This window comes from Physella acuta, unplaced genomic scaffold (assembly GCF_028476545.2).
Source record: "Physella acuta isolate Inbredline_101_S28 unplaced genomic scaffold, ASM2847654v3 ptg001280l, whole genome shotgun sequence".
In the NCBI taxonomy this organism is placed as follows: domain Eukaryota; kingdom Metazoa; phylum Mollusca; class Gastropoda; family Physidae; genus Physella; species Physella acuta.
In genome coordinates, this window is record NW_026732795.1 from 193,870 (window position 1) to 210,554 (window position 16,685).

General features: G+C 32.9%; 2 protein-coding genes across 2 annotated transcripts in view; one reads left to right on the forward strand and one right to left on the reverse strand.

The window, feature by feature from the left end:
- Window positions 1-273: 273 nt before the first annotated feature.
- LOC131957934 (dynein light chain Tctex-type 1) lies at window positions 274-6,775 on the reverse strand. The gene is made up of 4 exons (XM_059322796.1): window positions 6,487-6,775; window positions 979-1,144; window positions 818-895; window positions 274-733 (listed from the first exon to the last, which is right to left on the reverse strand). The coding sequence occupies exons 1-4, from the start codon at window positions 6,511-6,513 to the stop codon at window positions 663-665; spliced, it is 342 nt and encodes a 113-aa protein (XP_059178779.1). The 5' UTR covers window positions 6,514-6,775; the 3' UTR covers window positions 274-662.
- Window positions 6,776-13,254: 6,479 nt separating this feature from the next.
- The window catches only part of LOC131957937 (DNA polymerase theta), a 58,712-nt gene continuing 55,281 nt past the window's right edge, over window positions 13,255-16,685 (forward strand). Inside the window, exon 1 of the mRNA XM_059322798.1 lies at window positions 13,255-13,296. The gene's annotated coding sequence lies outside the window, so the exon portion shown is untranslated. The remainder of the gene's footprint in view (window positions 13,297-16,685) is intronic.

A 16,685-nucleotide genomic window follows, 5' to 3' on the forward strand; every position in this document is an offset into this window, starting at 1 on the left:
ATTTCGGGTCTAAGATAAAGCGTTCTATTAGCAATTTTATTGGAACATCAACATCACATTGTGTTGTTTTCGAACATTCAAATAAGGTATATTTTTTTAATTATTTAGCTATAGAAAAGAAAGTAATTTTTCCTAGAGTATTCACAACATGACATTTTGTAGTTTTTGAGAAAAATTTATATTGCTAATCAAGTAAATTTTTATTATTAATATTCAAGTAGAACTTTGTTTACAAAGTTTTATAAATAGACAGGATATATATACAAAAACAAGTTTGATGAAGAAAAGTAAAATTTAATTTATATTGAATCACAAGTAAACACCAGTCATAGTTAAATCAACAACACCAAAAAGTCGGTTGAATTACTGATCTAAATATAAACTACTTTAAAAAGTTTAAAATTGAATACCATAATGAAAAACAAAGTTTGTACAGTAGACAATATAGTACAATACGCATTTTAAATACAGTTGTTAATTTTAATTCTTTTAGTTGACCAGTCTAGCTGTTTTTTCATAATTTTGATACACAAATATTTGATAATAAATAAATAATCTATTTAAAAATCAAGTCACATGTTGTTACATCTGTTTTGCAAAAGGTAAGGTCCAAGCTACGTCAGTGGAATTTGATTGCATTTTTATTATGTCAAGATAATTATCTAAATGGCGAGACCAAATACGCTAACAATGCAGAACATAGTCTTGTTTTCCCACCTGACTGTGCAACTACCTGAAATTAAAAAATAGACATTATAATTTTACACTCACAATTATTTACTGATCAATAAAGAATTACAGAAAAGGGGGAAGGTACCATCAGTAGAATTGTCCCAAAAACAAGTGCTTGCAGTATGAAGTCCAGCACCATTTTTCTGCATTATCACACAAGTAACTGTAAAACAGAGACAGCAGATTAAATAAAGTATGTTATCCAGCTACTGCAATTATAGAATTATTTTATTGTATTTTTTTTACCTATGTATTTAAATGGTTTTCCCAGTTTTGTCAGCTGATTCAAACATTGCTCTACCACATTAGATGTCCACTGATTAACTTTGTTGTGCTGATATCCATTACCACCAATGGCTCCTTCTACAGCTTCTTTTATGATATTTGTCACTTCATCAACAACAAAAGCTGTCTGAATTTTAAAAAAATTTAACATTGAAAGTATAAATCTAAGTTATTGTAGTACAGTTGTGACTAGGTATCATTGTATTAGTAGATAGATATTTACATTGCTACAAAAAGTGTGTGTGCATTATACTGAGTGTTCTCATTAAATTGAATAGCTTTTAAAGTAAGTTAATTTTAACATTTAACTTATTAAGAGTAAGAACATATTTCTTAGAAATGATACCACTAGGGGGTATCACATAGTATATGTATACAAGATATAAATAAGTCTCCTTTATAAAATTTGGGAATTTAAAAGGGGTCACCCATTTATTAAGTCCATATTTTAAATTAATTGATTTTTAGACACCCCACCTCCCAACCTATGTGCACATCCACAAAAACAGTTATGAGATAACTTACTTTCAATATACTAACTAAATAAATAACTTACAATGCTAATCATTTATATACTTAATTGTTTACCAAAATGTCTGTTATTACACTCAAAGTAGAATCTACTAATGTGTAGAAACCCAACATTTCAAATGTATAAATACAATGAAATGTATGGCTAGAAATAAGTAATACTTCTTTCCTAAACAGTATCTTTATCTCTGAAGACAATTTAAAGTGACAGTTGCTGCAGCAAATCAGCTATCCCTTCATTCATTCATGCTATTTTCTTTCTGAGTTTGAAAATTGTGGGACAACAAGCTGTTAGCTACTATACAGTCATGATGTTACTAATAACTATAACAATTGGGGTAAAATAAGTATGAAATATCAGATGATAAAGGAGGTGCACAAGGAAGCGAGAAATGAATACATTTCTTCAACCAGGCAAAAAATTTGGAATCTGCTGCCTTCAACTATGGAAAGTTTAGTCAAAATGCAATTTGTTGTATTTACATTAACTTTCCAAAGAAATTGTTAATACAACTTGAACATACAATATAAATATTTTAACAAAATACAAAACAATAAGCAATAAAACTAATGAAAAAAAAACACTGAAAAAATCCAATGAAAAAAATCACAACAAAGATATTTTAACTTTACTGATAGCTTACTTGCTGAAAAAGAAAAGCAAGTAAATTGAATTAAACTTTTAGTCAAAGAATGACACCCTAGCAAGCCACCCCCCCCCCCCCCCCCCCCCCCCATGAACTGGTTAACGAATAGTTATGTTTTTATTCAATTTTACAAAAATATTGTGTGAAAATATGAAAAAGTTCAGTTTTTTAAAATTATTTTTTGAAATGCATAAGTGTGAATTCAAACTAAAATGTATCACACAAAGAAATTTCAGAGCCATCTACTACTCCCTTAGTATTTAGAATTATGATGTCACTTTTGGAAAATCTGCATATTACACCTCATTTAACACCTTGTGTAATCACCAAAATATATTCAATCACTAGATCTAGTAGATATAAAATAAAACAACTTTTTTAATAAACTTTGTTTACTTTGGTAAATAATGTGATTCTGGATATCGGATAAAAAGTTAGGATTATTACATAATATAAACTAAAAAATGGAAAATTAATAATACAAAAAAAAAAGGGGGGAAACAACAAAAACGACCAGTACAATAACACAAACAGTGTTGAATTAGTAACAAAAAAGCAGAATTATTTATTTCTTCAATAACATCTTAAAATCAAACAGTTTGAGTTATTTCTAGAGAATGTTTCTTTTTGTAAATAATGCCATTTTGATATAAATTAATAATTTTTAAAGTGCTGTTAAAGTAGTGTAATAATAGTATTTAAAACCAACATTATTACAATTATTTTTATGACTACAGAAAATTAATGTTCTTCTACCACACTGATTAGTTTCAAACTTGACAAGTAGGTCAAAGCCTGCTTTGGCATGGTGGTGGGGCATACTGGCAGGTGAGCCACACCAACAGGTTTGCAGCATACATGTATGTTTGTATGGTTTTTGTGTTAAGCTAGCCATGCACTGTGCTAAAAACACCAATGCTACAAAAACATTTACACCATTAAAAATATGTTTCCCACTCTCAAAGGGAAATGAAGTGGATTGGTCAAACCAGAAAGGGAGCTGAATTGCAGACTTCCACCTTTAGTCAAAAAGAACTCCCAAGTTGACAACTGGAATGTTACGATGATGTATGAGATGGTGGCGATAAATCAAGTAACAACAGAGATGTGAAAATATAACTTGAGTAGGCCTCTACTAGAAGTCAGCAAAGCAAAGTGGGTGCAATCAGGAAAAGTTATATACAGAAGAAACAATTTTGTATTCAGGCAATCACTGCAAACTACTCTACTGTCTTCTATCTGAATTACACACTCACAGGAAGAACATACTTGGGTTTGGCGAAGACCCCAACTTTGTCACAAACTAACTCCCAACAAAGCCTTTATTATGGAGTGCAGAACAAAAGGCAGACATTTAAGAGGGGGGCATGGAAGTATATTTAACCCACCCTCAATTGCATAAGCAACAGTATATACCTGTCTGCTATAGGTCCAATCTGCCTTTTATGTCTGAAATCCAGTTGGGCACTATCTTGTGTAGCAAAAAATATTCACTATAATAAACCATTCAAACCCAAATAGCATGGAGTAAATAATTGCAAATTGCAGAATAAATTTCAAATTTTCCAGTTCATGCTTCTGGTTTTGACTTCCAAATATTCAATATATTATTTCTTAAAAGTGTAGTGGTTGAAAATGCTTTGTTACTTAACTGGCTGTATGGGAAGTAAAAACCATTTTTATTTCTGGACTGTAAAGTAGATTATTAGACAATACATTTAATTCATGCCCATCACAAGAAAGATTCCTCTCACTAGTTATTTTTACCTTTTAAGTAAACATAAATTTATAATTATTACTTTAAAATTCAACTTGATAGATAGTAAAATATTATTGCATTGTCATTAGAAGTTCACTTATAAAACTATGCAGTTTGAAAGAAATGGAATTTTAAAACTTATTTTGGGGACGAAAAGAATATATGATTGTAACTTGTTAAAGTTTACATATTTTGAAAGTATAAATTAACATTTTGAAAGAAAGAACCTACAATATCAGCTACTTGTAGAGTGGAAAATGGATTTTTCAGTTGCTCTACCTTGTTTTTCAACATCAATGTATAAAAGATTACACATTAAAAATATGCACTTGACTTATGTTACAATGACTTTGCTGCTCACTTAAATTAAAGCAGATAAACATATTTATGGAAAACAAAACACTGGTTAAATACTAGAAAAATACGTATGTTTTAATAAATATATTTTTTTAATAACAAATTATATCTCTTCATGAAATGCAGTTCTCTAGTATTTTACCAAAAAAAGGTAATAGAAGTAACTGAATAAATAATACAAATTTTTGTGTTGTGTGAACTGAAAAACAATGATTAGTGTTATTAAAACATTATGCAACCTTACATATAGCATTAGAAAGCTCAATCTTATTTTATACTACTGTTTACTACTCTACTGCCTAATGGTCAAATATGTAATCAACTACTCCATTTTTGCAGTCAGCACTTCTAAAAATTTGTATTAATTTATTAACAATTATGTAACCCAGAAGTTTTTTAAGAAAACAGAACAATCAGTTAACATAATTATACATTATAATACATTAGTAGGGTAAACCATCTTGACTTACTTCCTGTAAGCAAAAATAAAATAAAATACATCAGAGTACAAAAATTGTGGAGTATTCTGCAATGAATACTGTAAAATACTGAGAAAGTAGTCATAGGAAAAATGCAGTTTTGCAATCTTGTCTAAATGTCTGTGTGTGAACTTTCTGAACACTTTCAGTTAAGTGGACAAAATTTCAAATACAAGTATGAGCTCCTATTCAAAGCTTTCCATCAACTTTTAAGCGATTTCCAGTAAAATTTTAATATTATTTTGTTTCTAAAGAATACTGTTACAATATGATGGACACATTTTAACACATTATGGGGTAGGCCTAGAGATGGGACTAACATTGTAAACTAATTTTGTAGTATGCACAATCCTTTAAATATTAATTTTCATTTGAAGCTTGTTACAAAGAAAATAAATCCATGTTAAAGGAATGTATATTGAACATGATATGAATCAAATGTCTCAAAAAGGAATGAAATAATAGTCCATTTTATTTTGAAATAAATGCGGCCTATTTTTTATTTGGTTTTGCAGTCTATTAATTAATAATACAATTAACAACACGTTTAAAGGTGTAAATTATTTATTTTAGCTATTAAAATTGGTTGAAGACGTATAAAATACGATCGTTACGCAAGCAGGAACAGGTGACCACGGGCAAGAAAAAAAGGGGAAAAAATATCGCAAGAAGGCTCGTCACTAAAACATGAATATCTCAAATACTATGCGTAGGAATACAAAATGACTCATACATATTTGAGTAGAATGGCAGCGGAATAATACGATACTTTCAGTTTGTTTCTGTGTGAAACGGTTACAAAATAGCGCCCGAAGAAAATCTGGAGTTCGGAATTGTTTTGCTATGTGTGATCGCGTTAGGAAGTCTACTCTACAAAAATGAAACAAGGAAACATTTTAGTATTTTTCAAAACATAAATCCTCCTCAAAATTATGTGAAATTATTAAAATTTAATGAGTCACCTGTTTTCCACATTACTAGTCGCAGGCGATTTTACGTACCTAAAACGATAGATTACCAATAAATTAGGGTAAAATCTTAGTTTAGCGTCGGTTATTATTCCGGAATCGTATAGCAGTAAAAAACAGTAAAACAATGCCAAAATCAGTCACACACTTCCGGAAGTACTGTAAACCATACTTTATTTGGCGTCATCTTTTATTTTTATACAGAATGTTTAAAATTTGGATAGATTTATTTTTGTAATCGTTTTTACATTTTGTAATCATTTTTACTGTTTTCGTAATCTAGATTTTTTTACTTGGCCTAGCAGCTAGATATCTAGCTAGATCTAGATCTAATTAATTAATGGTCGCAAATCCGCTGCAAGCCAAAAACATTAAATTATTACATTTGACTTCATTATATTTAGGCCCTATACTAGATCTATATTTTTTAAATTTTTTGATCTACTAATTGAAATCTACTATTATATTTATTCTTGTTTCCTCTTGTCGATTAAACTTAAAAAATTAAAACATTAATTTACAACAATCGACTTTCAATTTATATTTCAATGGTCAAATAAACCATACCATGGTTTACCTGGTAGTTTACCGTAACTCAACAAACAACATTACCCGATAATTTCCTACGCTAAACTAAGGTTTTACCTAAATTAGATCTATTAGTAGGCCCTATTAATAATTATTAGTTACTAAATTATTAGTAATATTTAAAAAAGTATTAGATCTACCTCTTCTCCTGACTGAAAGTCATCCATGTTTAAAGTTTAAATACTAAGATTCTACTACCCAATCTAGGATTCTAGATTTAAATTAATGAAAGCAGATACTGCCTTTATTTTTAAATAGATCTCTATCTTGTGGAAGGCCAAGATCTAGATCTAGATCTCTAAAATGATACTTTAAATTTCACTCTGAGATTTGTTCTAGACTCGAGGTTCTTAGATCTGAATCTAGATCTCTAGAAGCTAGATAGATCTATCTCGAACTAGTTTCGATGACAACCACCAACTACAAGATCCCGTATGGTCGCGCGAGAATATAGATAATGTTTGTGATTTTGAAAGGGGAGGCTATTAGGTCTAATCTAGAATCTAGGGGTCGGCAACCTTTTGAGACGGAAAAGCCAAAAGTTACAATTTACAAAATTTCCCAGTTTTAAAGAGCCACTAACATTTTTTAATTTTATTTCAATATTATGATATGGCATTTTTATTTCAATATTATGATATTTGATTAGGATTTTACATATGTAGATTCTATACATATACATATACATATACATATACATATACATATACATATACATATACATATACATATACATATACATATACATATACATATACATATGCATATGCATATGCATATGCATATGCATATGCATATGCATATGCATATGCATATGCATATGCATATACATATACATATACATTTACATTTACATTTACATTTACATTTACATTTACATGTACACTTGCACTTGCACTTGCACTTGCACTTGCACTTGCACTTGCACATGCACACGCACACGCACACGCACACGCACATGCACATGCACATGCACATGCACATGCACATGCACATACACATACACATGCACATACACATACACATACACATACACATACACATACACATACACATACACATACACATACACATACACACACACATACACACACACATACACACACACATACACACACATACACACACACATACACATATACATACACACACATACACATATACATACACACACATACACATATACATACACACACATACACATATACATACACACACATTCACATATACATACACACACACACATTCACATATACATACACACACACACATTCACATATACATACACACACACACATTCACATATACATACACACACACACACATATATATATATATATATATATATATATATATATATATATATATATATATATATATATATATATATATATATATATATATAAAGCAATGTATGTTTGTGTGTCTGTCTGTCTGTCTGTCCGTCTGTCCTTTATGGATTACTACACCTCTCATCATATCGCCGTGAAACTTTGGGAAGTTGTTGAGAATATTCCTTGGGAGGTTTCTGAGGAAAAAAAAAATTCAAATTCGCAGGGGTGGCGCCCCGACAGGGCGCGATTTGTTTTTTTCTATATACGGTATATAAAAATAAAAGTCGATTTTGGTTTGGCATCGTTTATCCGATAGCCATGAGACTTTGGGGAGTTCATTATACCACTCTACGGAAGGGTTCTGTAAAAAAATCATTTTTAATTTAGCAAGGGCGTCGCCACGGGAGGGTGCGATTTTTCTCTATGTACGGTATATAAAAATAAAACTCGATTTTGGTCTGACACCGTTAATCCAGTAAGCATGAAACTTTGGTGAGTTCATTAGAACACTCTAATGAAGGGTTCTGCAAAAAAAAAAAATATATTAATTTAGCAAGGGCGGCGCCACGGGAGGGTGCGATTTTTCTCTATATACGGTATAAAAAAAATAAAAGTGAATTACAGTGACACCGTTCACACGATCGCCATTAAACTTTGGGAATATGTTGAGAATATTCCTGGGGAGGTTTCTGCTTAAAATACATTTTCAAATTCGCAGGGGTGGCGCTCCGGTAGGGCGCGATTTGTTTTCTCTCTATATACGGTATATAAAAAAAGAGTCGATTCCAGATTCACACTGTTCATCCAATCGCCGTCAAACTTTAGGGAGTTGATTAGAGCAATTCAGGGAAGGGTTCTGTAAAAAAGTCATTTTTAATATCGCAAGAGCGGCGCCACGGGAGGGTGCGATTTTTCTCTGTATACGGTATATAAAATTAATAAAAGTGAATTACAGTGACATCGTTCATACGATCGCCATCAAACTTTGGGAAGTTGTTGAGAATATTCCTGGGGAGGTTTCTATGAAAATATATATTTCAAATTCACAGGGGTGGCGCCCCGACATGGCGCGATTTGTTTTTTTCTATATACGGTATATAAAATAAAAGTCGATTTTGGTTTGGCATTGTTCATCCGATAGGCATGAAACTTTGGGGAGTTCATTATAAATCTCTAGGGAAGGGTTCTGTAAAAAAAAATCATTTTAATTTCGCAATACCATATAGGGTACAACATTTGTCAATACACGGTTTGGCGCCCAGAGTTTTAGAGCGACTGTGTTGGCACTTGGCATCCGTTAATCGAGCGTCCTGCATAGCGAGTAAGGGGTACTATATATTTAGCGGTAAAACTACAACAGGTTTCTAAAAATAACTTTGTAACGTAAGGAAATCCTTCTGTACAGTTTCGTCACCTTGCCAAAGATGAAAAAAAACATTTTTGAATATGAGGAGCCTACTGTAGAGTTTCGTCACTTTGCGAATGATGCAATAAGCATCTTTTATTAGAAAATCCAGTCAGAAATTGAGATCGAGCATCTAATAATAGACCATTAGTAACGCTAGCGTATTGCATTAGTCACACTGATGTTTAAAACACGTCAAATACTTTTTAGCGCAATTTCCATTCTGGAGAATTGCGTTTATTAACTCGTCATTTCTGGGAATGGAAGGATGAATGAATGAATGAATGTATGGATGAATGTATGGATGAATGTGTGTCCGGGCTTTAAGTCGTATCTCCTCCTCAACGAAGCAATATCGATGACTAGTTCCAAAAGCAATTATGTTAAGCAAGTTACGAGAATGAACATAGGCCATAAAAATTCCGGGTTTCTTTCATGGATTTCCCAGAAAAGCCAAAAAACCTCGAAAAAAGCAGTTTTTGGCCCATATCTCGGCAACCAGACCACTTAGCGACTTGAAACATGTACCAATCGATTCCTGCCATAATTTAGAACAATATTGCCGAAGAAAGTTTTCAAAAATATCCTTTCGTTCGGTCACAAACATTTTTTTTGAATTAATTAAAATTTGGACCAAATTAGTAGGCATTTTTTCCAACCACATCACACGCGTCATCACGTTCAATAGCTGCGCCATCACGTTCACTGGCTGCGTCTTCACGTTCAGTAGCTAGGCGCGCAATGGTTTTTAGTCATGTAACTCTATTGTAAATAAAACATGTAAAATACTGGAAATTTTTAGCGCAATTTCCATTCTGGAGAATTGCGTTTATTAACCCGTCATTTCTGGATGGATGGATGGATGGATGGATGAATGTGTGTCCGCAGCTTTAAGTCGTATCTCCTCCTCAACGAAGCAATATCGATGACTAGTTCCAAAAGCAATTATGTTAAGCAAGTTACGAGGATGAACATAGGCCATAAAAATTCCGGGTTTCTTTCATGGATTTCCCAGAAAAGCCAAAAAATCTCGAAAAAAAGCAGTTTTTGGCCCATATCTCGGCAACCAGACCACTTAGCGACTTGAAACATGTACCAATCGATTCCTGTCATAATTTAGAACAATATTGCCGAAGAAAGTTTTCAAAAATATTCTCTCGTTCGGTCACAAATTTTAAAATTACATAAACACCTACAAACCGATTGTTCTTCTAGCTTGAACGCACCCCAACATTATACGTCAGAGCTATTTTTAGATAACATAAGGAAATTGCGCACAAATGTCACTAGACTTTTTTAATTAACTTGTTTTAATAAAAAACGTTTTAATAACTAACCAATGGTTTTACTAACCCTGCTCTTGATTTACGCTACGACAGAGCTATTTTTAGATAACATAAGGAAATTGCGCTTAAATTGTCACAAGACTTTTTAATTATATGGTTTTACGTGTTAAAGAAAAAAATCCTGTTCATTTGTGTCACTTTAGCGAATGAAGAAATCTGCATCATTATTAACAGGATACTATTTGGCACGATGGCGCCTGTTAGTTTTAAGGGGCCAGGGGTCGTACGCCGCGCCTATGCGGTAGTGTAATCGGGGGGGGGGGGGGTTGGGGGGCCATGAGAGCGCCCCTCTTCGTCTCTGACACATGGGCGGTCACCGAAGTGTGTTCTACCATATTATTTCGGTGAGTGATTAATGTACACTCAATGTTTTCATGCGGTAGTGTAGGTAAACCCGTGTCCCGATATTTATGATCCAAGCGCAGGCATTGTTTACATTTAAATAACTCACATTTAAATTAGACGGTCACGCTTCTAAGAACATATGATTGGTAACGCGTTGATGAAATCCTTCTATTATATTTCGTCAAACTTTCTTTTATCCCCGCGGCAACGCGCGGGAGACGGGTACGCTAGTATATATATATATATATATATATATATATATATATATATATATATATATATATATATATATATATATATATATATATATATATATATATATATATATATATATATATATATATATATATATATATATATATATATATAATATATATAGGCCTATATATATAATAGCCCATGTGCGCACTTCTCTCTCTCTCTCTCTCTCTCTCTGTCGGTCCGCAAAATATTTTCGCCGGATATCACGTCAGAATCGGCAGCGATATATGGATACCTTTATACGGACTTTTGTTGAAAATAATGTTCGTATTGTGTGTTTGTATATATATATATATATATATATATATATATATATATATATATATATATATATATATATATATATATATATATATATATATATATATATATATACATATATACATATATATATATATAAATATATATATATATATATACATACATATGTATATATATATATATATATATATATATATATATATATATATATATATATATATATATATATTATATACATACATATACATATAATTTTTTTGCGGGGTGGCCCATTTTTCCTAGTTCCGCCACTGCTTCCTTGTGTTTATTGTACTGCTGAAGCGTAGCGTAGCGGGGTGGGGGGGGGGGGACACATATGTCCCCGGGCGCCGACCTTAGGGGCGCCAAAATGGGTTGGAAAAATAAATTGAAAGGTTGAGGGGGATGCAAATCGAAAGTTTGAGAAAGGGGGGGGGTGCAAATCGAAATCTCGGGGGGGGGGGGGTGTGCAAATCGAAAGTTTGAGGGGGGTTGCAAATCGAAATCTTGAAGCTAGGCATATGCTTGGTTTTCCTTTCCTTACAGTTTTACATTTAGCACGTTTAGTTTCTTTGTGATATCCACCATGAAGTTAAATGTTTCAATTTGGGATGAACAAGTACTAAACGTTCTAATATAATAGCGAGTGTTTATTGTTTATATTTATCATTATACGTTCAACACCGAGTGTTGCAAAAAAAAATTATGACTTTTATTACTTTTAAAAATAAAATATAAAAAAGCATATTACTGGATGCCTTAAAATATAATATAATGGATATACGAATAATTACTTTAAATATGCCACTACAGTCTATAAGAATAAATGTGGATATAATTACTTTACGATTTACGGATGTCTTTGAAAATTAGTATAACGAATATGAGTATAATTACTTTAAAGATGCCCCCATAGTGCATAGGAATTATATGCCCATACACTATACTAAATAAAGATCACATAGGCCTACTTAATATAAAAACTACATTTATTAAAGGAATATCAATGACTACAGTGGGACTACCCTTCACTGAAGCCCGCTTTTTCAATGTAATTTTTGCGATACGGACAGTATAACGTCAAAACAAGGGAAAGACGATCGAGTATTTGTTAATATTGTTATAGATCTAGGTGAGGTTGGCAAATTAATAAATTAGTCAGCAACAATTTTTTTGCTACTACAAAAACAACCTCCACTGGATGCCTCCTGGGGTGGATGCCCGGGGCTGCCCCCCCCCCTTCCAGACTTTTTTCTCCGAGGAGGGGGGGGGGGGGGGCACTTGAAATTTTCGGGGGCGGTAGACTTTCTTCGGGGGGGGGGGGGGGCGGAGCGGACACTGTTAAAAGTATATATTTTCTATATAAATTATATAAATTTCATTTCTTTCGAGGGAGTGGGGGGGGGGCTGTAGAATTTTTTCGGGGGGGGGGGGGGGCTTTGCCACCCCCGAAGAGATGCCTGGAAAAAACTCTGCCCCCCCCCCTACTCTGCATGCCACTGGCTCAGATAATGCTAACGATGTTTAACTATAGTCAGTTAGATCTATTATTAATATGGATGTGGTATTGTTTTCTCTATCGTTAGCAGGCTACGTCATTTCACCCCCCCCCCCCACTTACCACCAGTGTTTCTTCCAGACTTTTTTCTCCGGGGGGGCACTTGAAATTTTCGGGGGGGGGGGGGCGGTAAACTTTCTTCGGGGGGGCGGACACTGTTAAAAGTATATATTTTCTATATAAATTATATAAATTTCATTTCGTTCGGGGTGGCGGTAAAATTTTTTCGGGGGGGCTTTGCCCCCCCGAAGAGATGCCTGGAAGAAACTCTGCTTACCACTCCAGCTACGTCACTGAGAATCGTATCAGTTATTATTTATTAGAAAAGTAAGTAAGGCGAAATCATTATTTAAATTATTTTCAACTTCCTGTTTCTGAAATAATAATAAATAATATTTAGATAGTCCATTTTGACGGCCGAGGTGGGAGAATTTAAAATCCTTTTGTGACTTTTTAATTTATTAGGCTTATTATTAGGCGTATCGGGTAATCTATCGTTTTAGGTACGTAAAATCGCCCGCGACTAATAATGTGAAAAACAGGTGACTCCTTAAATTTTAATAATTAGATCTAGACTTAGATCTAGAAAACTCCATTTTTTAGCGTATTTTTAATTTTATTCCCCGCTTGACTTTCACCTCCAGTTCAGCGGCGTATTTTATTATAATATAAACATAACCAAAACACACAAAAACGTTAGGAAAACACCGATCTACTTATTTTTTTTATGAATGCGATTTTTTATTAGAAAAGGTAAAAAAACAAAAAAGCATTAGAATAGATCTAGAATCTAGAAGAACTGTTCCAATTAAATATCGTCATCGTGTGATTGTCAGCGGCCAGCGGGAGAAAAATCTTTACACGGTCGCGGGTTCACCTTGAGTTCACATTGACTTTAATTAAAAATTATCAGCATACGTCATAGCTCGGGCAATAGCTGTTTGAAATCGTGTTGGCCTCAGTTTTGGGGTCATTGTAAGTTCATTAATGTTTATTTATAGTATCATGCCTGGGAGATACTTGTAACAATACAAACTTAACCGCCTTGCAATTGTGAGTTACGTTTACGTACTTCACCCATTGCCATGAAAATTCTGACACACGAACATTGCAAATTCAATATTCTAAGTTTTGATTTTAACCTAAATTATCAAAATCTAAAACAAAGTCAGTCTCTTTGTTTTTTTATTCATTTTTATTAATTAGTTAAAACAAAAATACAATACAAATAAATGAATTGTGTTTTCCTAATGTTTTGGTGTGTTTCGGTTGTTATAATAAAATACTCTCAACTGGAGGTAAACAAGCAGCAGAGAAATAAAATACGCTAAAATGGAGTTTTACCTAGGCCTATTTCACATTTTGAGGAGGATTTAAATTTTAGAATCTAGAATTTAGATTTTAGATCTAGATCTATGTTCGTTTTGAAAAATACAAAAATGGGTAGAATCTAGATCTAGATTTGGTAATCTATCGTTTTAGGTACGTAAAAATCGCCCGCAACTAGTAATGTGAAAAACAGGTGACTCTTACATTTTAATAATTATTTCACATTTTGAGGAGGATTTATGTTTTGAAAAATGCAAAAATGTTTCCTTGTTTCATTTATGTACCTGTTTTTAAACAATTGAATTAAAACTTTTCAGTAATAAATGAACACCAGCGATGTTTCCAACAGATGCAACCATGCTCATTTACTACAGCAGCCATCTTGTTTAAGTTTTATTTTTTAAAGCTTATAGCGCGAGATTCAGGGGGAAGCCACTCTATTTTACAAATGGCTGCTGTTTATATAGCAAATCTTGCTCTCAGACACTGCTGTTTAAAGTTAATTTCTTGCCTATATCGATATATTTAGCCATTGATTTAGGTTTATTATTCATTTATCTATAATATTTGACACAAACATATGACAATACTTGTCTATTAAAGCTTTGACAATGAGGTAACGTTTTCGTACATTAATAGCCGCAGGCGATTTTACATACCCAAAACGTTAGATTGCCAACAATACTAAACAGTAATGAGTAAACATATCAATATTATAGGCCAGAAATTAACTTTAAACAGCAGTGTTAAGTGTTTGCGAGCCTAATTTTAATTAGGCCTATCTATCTATAGTCTATAGACCTACTGAATAATTTATTTTTATAAGCAAGACCTATTAGTATTAACTATTAGTTATAGGCCTTATAAAAATAAATTACCCTAGTCATATTGATAAAATCATGCAATAAAATGCAATAAATTATTACTATTAGAATTAGGCATTAGGCCTACTATTGCAATTTTATTTAGTAGTTAGTAACTTAATAGTTAGTAGGCTTAATGACTAATGGCAATGGCTAATAAATTAATAATACTAGGCTAATCGACTAATAACCTACTAATAACTAATAATAGTGATTATAATAGTAGGCCTACACTACTAATCATTATAATTTATAGTAGTAGATCAGATCTAGATCTAGAATTCTAGATAGGCCTACGGGCCTATGCTATAGTTATTAGTAGTTAATAATAGTAGATTCTATTTCTAGCCAGTTAGATTTCTAGGGGCGCCACCCCTGCAAATTTGTGACAAAAAAACTTCGCATTTATTTTTGCTTTTTATATATATAGATAAAGTTGATTTACAACATATAGGGCCTATTGTTTTCAAATTAATTTTTTGAAATGACTACGCATCTCGCAGAGCGTGGCAGTAACGAAGTGACTACGTGTCTCGCAGGTTGGATTTGCCATCTTGTGATTGAAAATGCTTACTTTTTCATTTCCCAATATATCTGGTGTGGTTGAGTTAACAGTGTGCCATCTGTAGCTTAATTGATAGACCTGGAACTCCGAGTTCGAACCCGGGGTTAGCACGACTGATTCGGTTTCGTTTTTACATTTTTTTTCATATTGAAAATATGACGTGTGGTTCTTTTTTTAAATAACCGGGGTTAGCACGACCGATACGGGTTTCTTTTTTATATCTTATTTTTTTCATATTGAAAGTATGACGTGTGATTCTTTTTTTTTTTAAAAATAAAATTTCCAAACATCGTCACTTGCATGATTGCTTGCTTACGTTTACTATCACGTGAGTGAAAAATCCCACCATGGCCCACGGTCGCCGGTGTCACTGTGAGTTCAGCACGCCTAAAGCATAAGTCATAGAATAAACACAAGTTCATGAGATCGTCCGTGTTTTCACTTCTCCCTTCCCCCCTCCCTCCCCCCTCAATTGAAAAGTTTTTTAAGTTCACATAGGATTAATAATATAGACTTAGACCTAATAATATCATGCATGCAAGATAGCTGTAAAACTATTTACTAAATCCGGGCAGTTTGATTTAGCTAGATCGCTGCTAGATCTAGGAATATCATTTGACCCACGACACTCAGTCATGTTACACTGACACTGTACTGTTTTTTTTAGCGCAATTTCCATTCTGGAGAATTGCGTTTATTAACCCGTCATTTATGGATGGATGGATGGATGTCCGCAGCTTTAAGTCGTATCTCCTCCTCAACGAAGCAATATCGAGGACTAGTTCCAAAAGCAAAAATGTTAAGCAAGTTCCGAGGATGATTGTGGGCCAAAAGAATTCCCGGAATTCCTTCCTGGATTTCCCGGAAAAGCCAAAAAACCTTGAAAAAATGCAGTTTTTGGCCCATATCTCGGCAACTAGACCACTTAGCGACTTGAAACATTTACCAATCGATTCCTGCCATAATTTAGAACAATATTGCCAAAGAAAGTTTTCAAAAATATCCTTTCTTTCGGTCACAAAATTTAAAAAAAAATTACATTATACATAATACA

What these genes read in the sequence shown, in the direction of transcription:
- LOC131957934 (XM_059322796.1), bottom strand. Translation starts at nt 6,513, where the DNA reads ATGGATGACTTTCAGTCAGGAGAAGAG. An exon ending in ACTTTCAGTCAGGAGAAGAG is followed by an intron (nt 1,145 to 6,486) that starts GTAGATCTAATA and finishes TTTAAAATTCAG; the next exon opens with ACAGCTTTTGTTGTTGATGA. An exon ending in AAAACCATTTAAATACATAG is followed by an intron (nt 896 to 978) that starts GTAAAAAAAATA and finishes TCTGTTTTACAG; the next exon opens with TTACTTGTGTGATAATGCAG.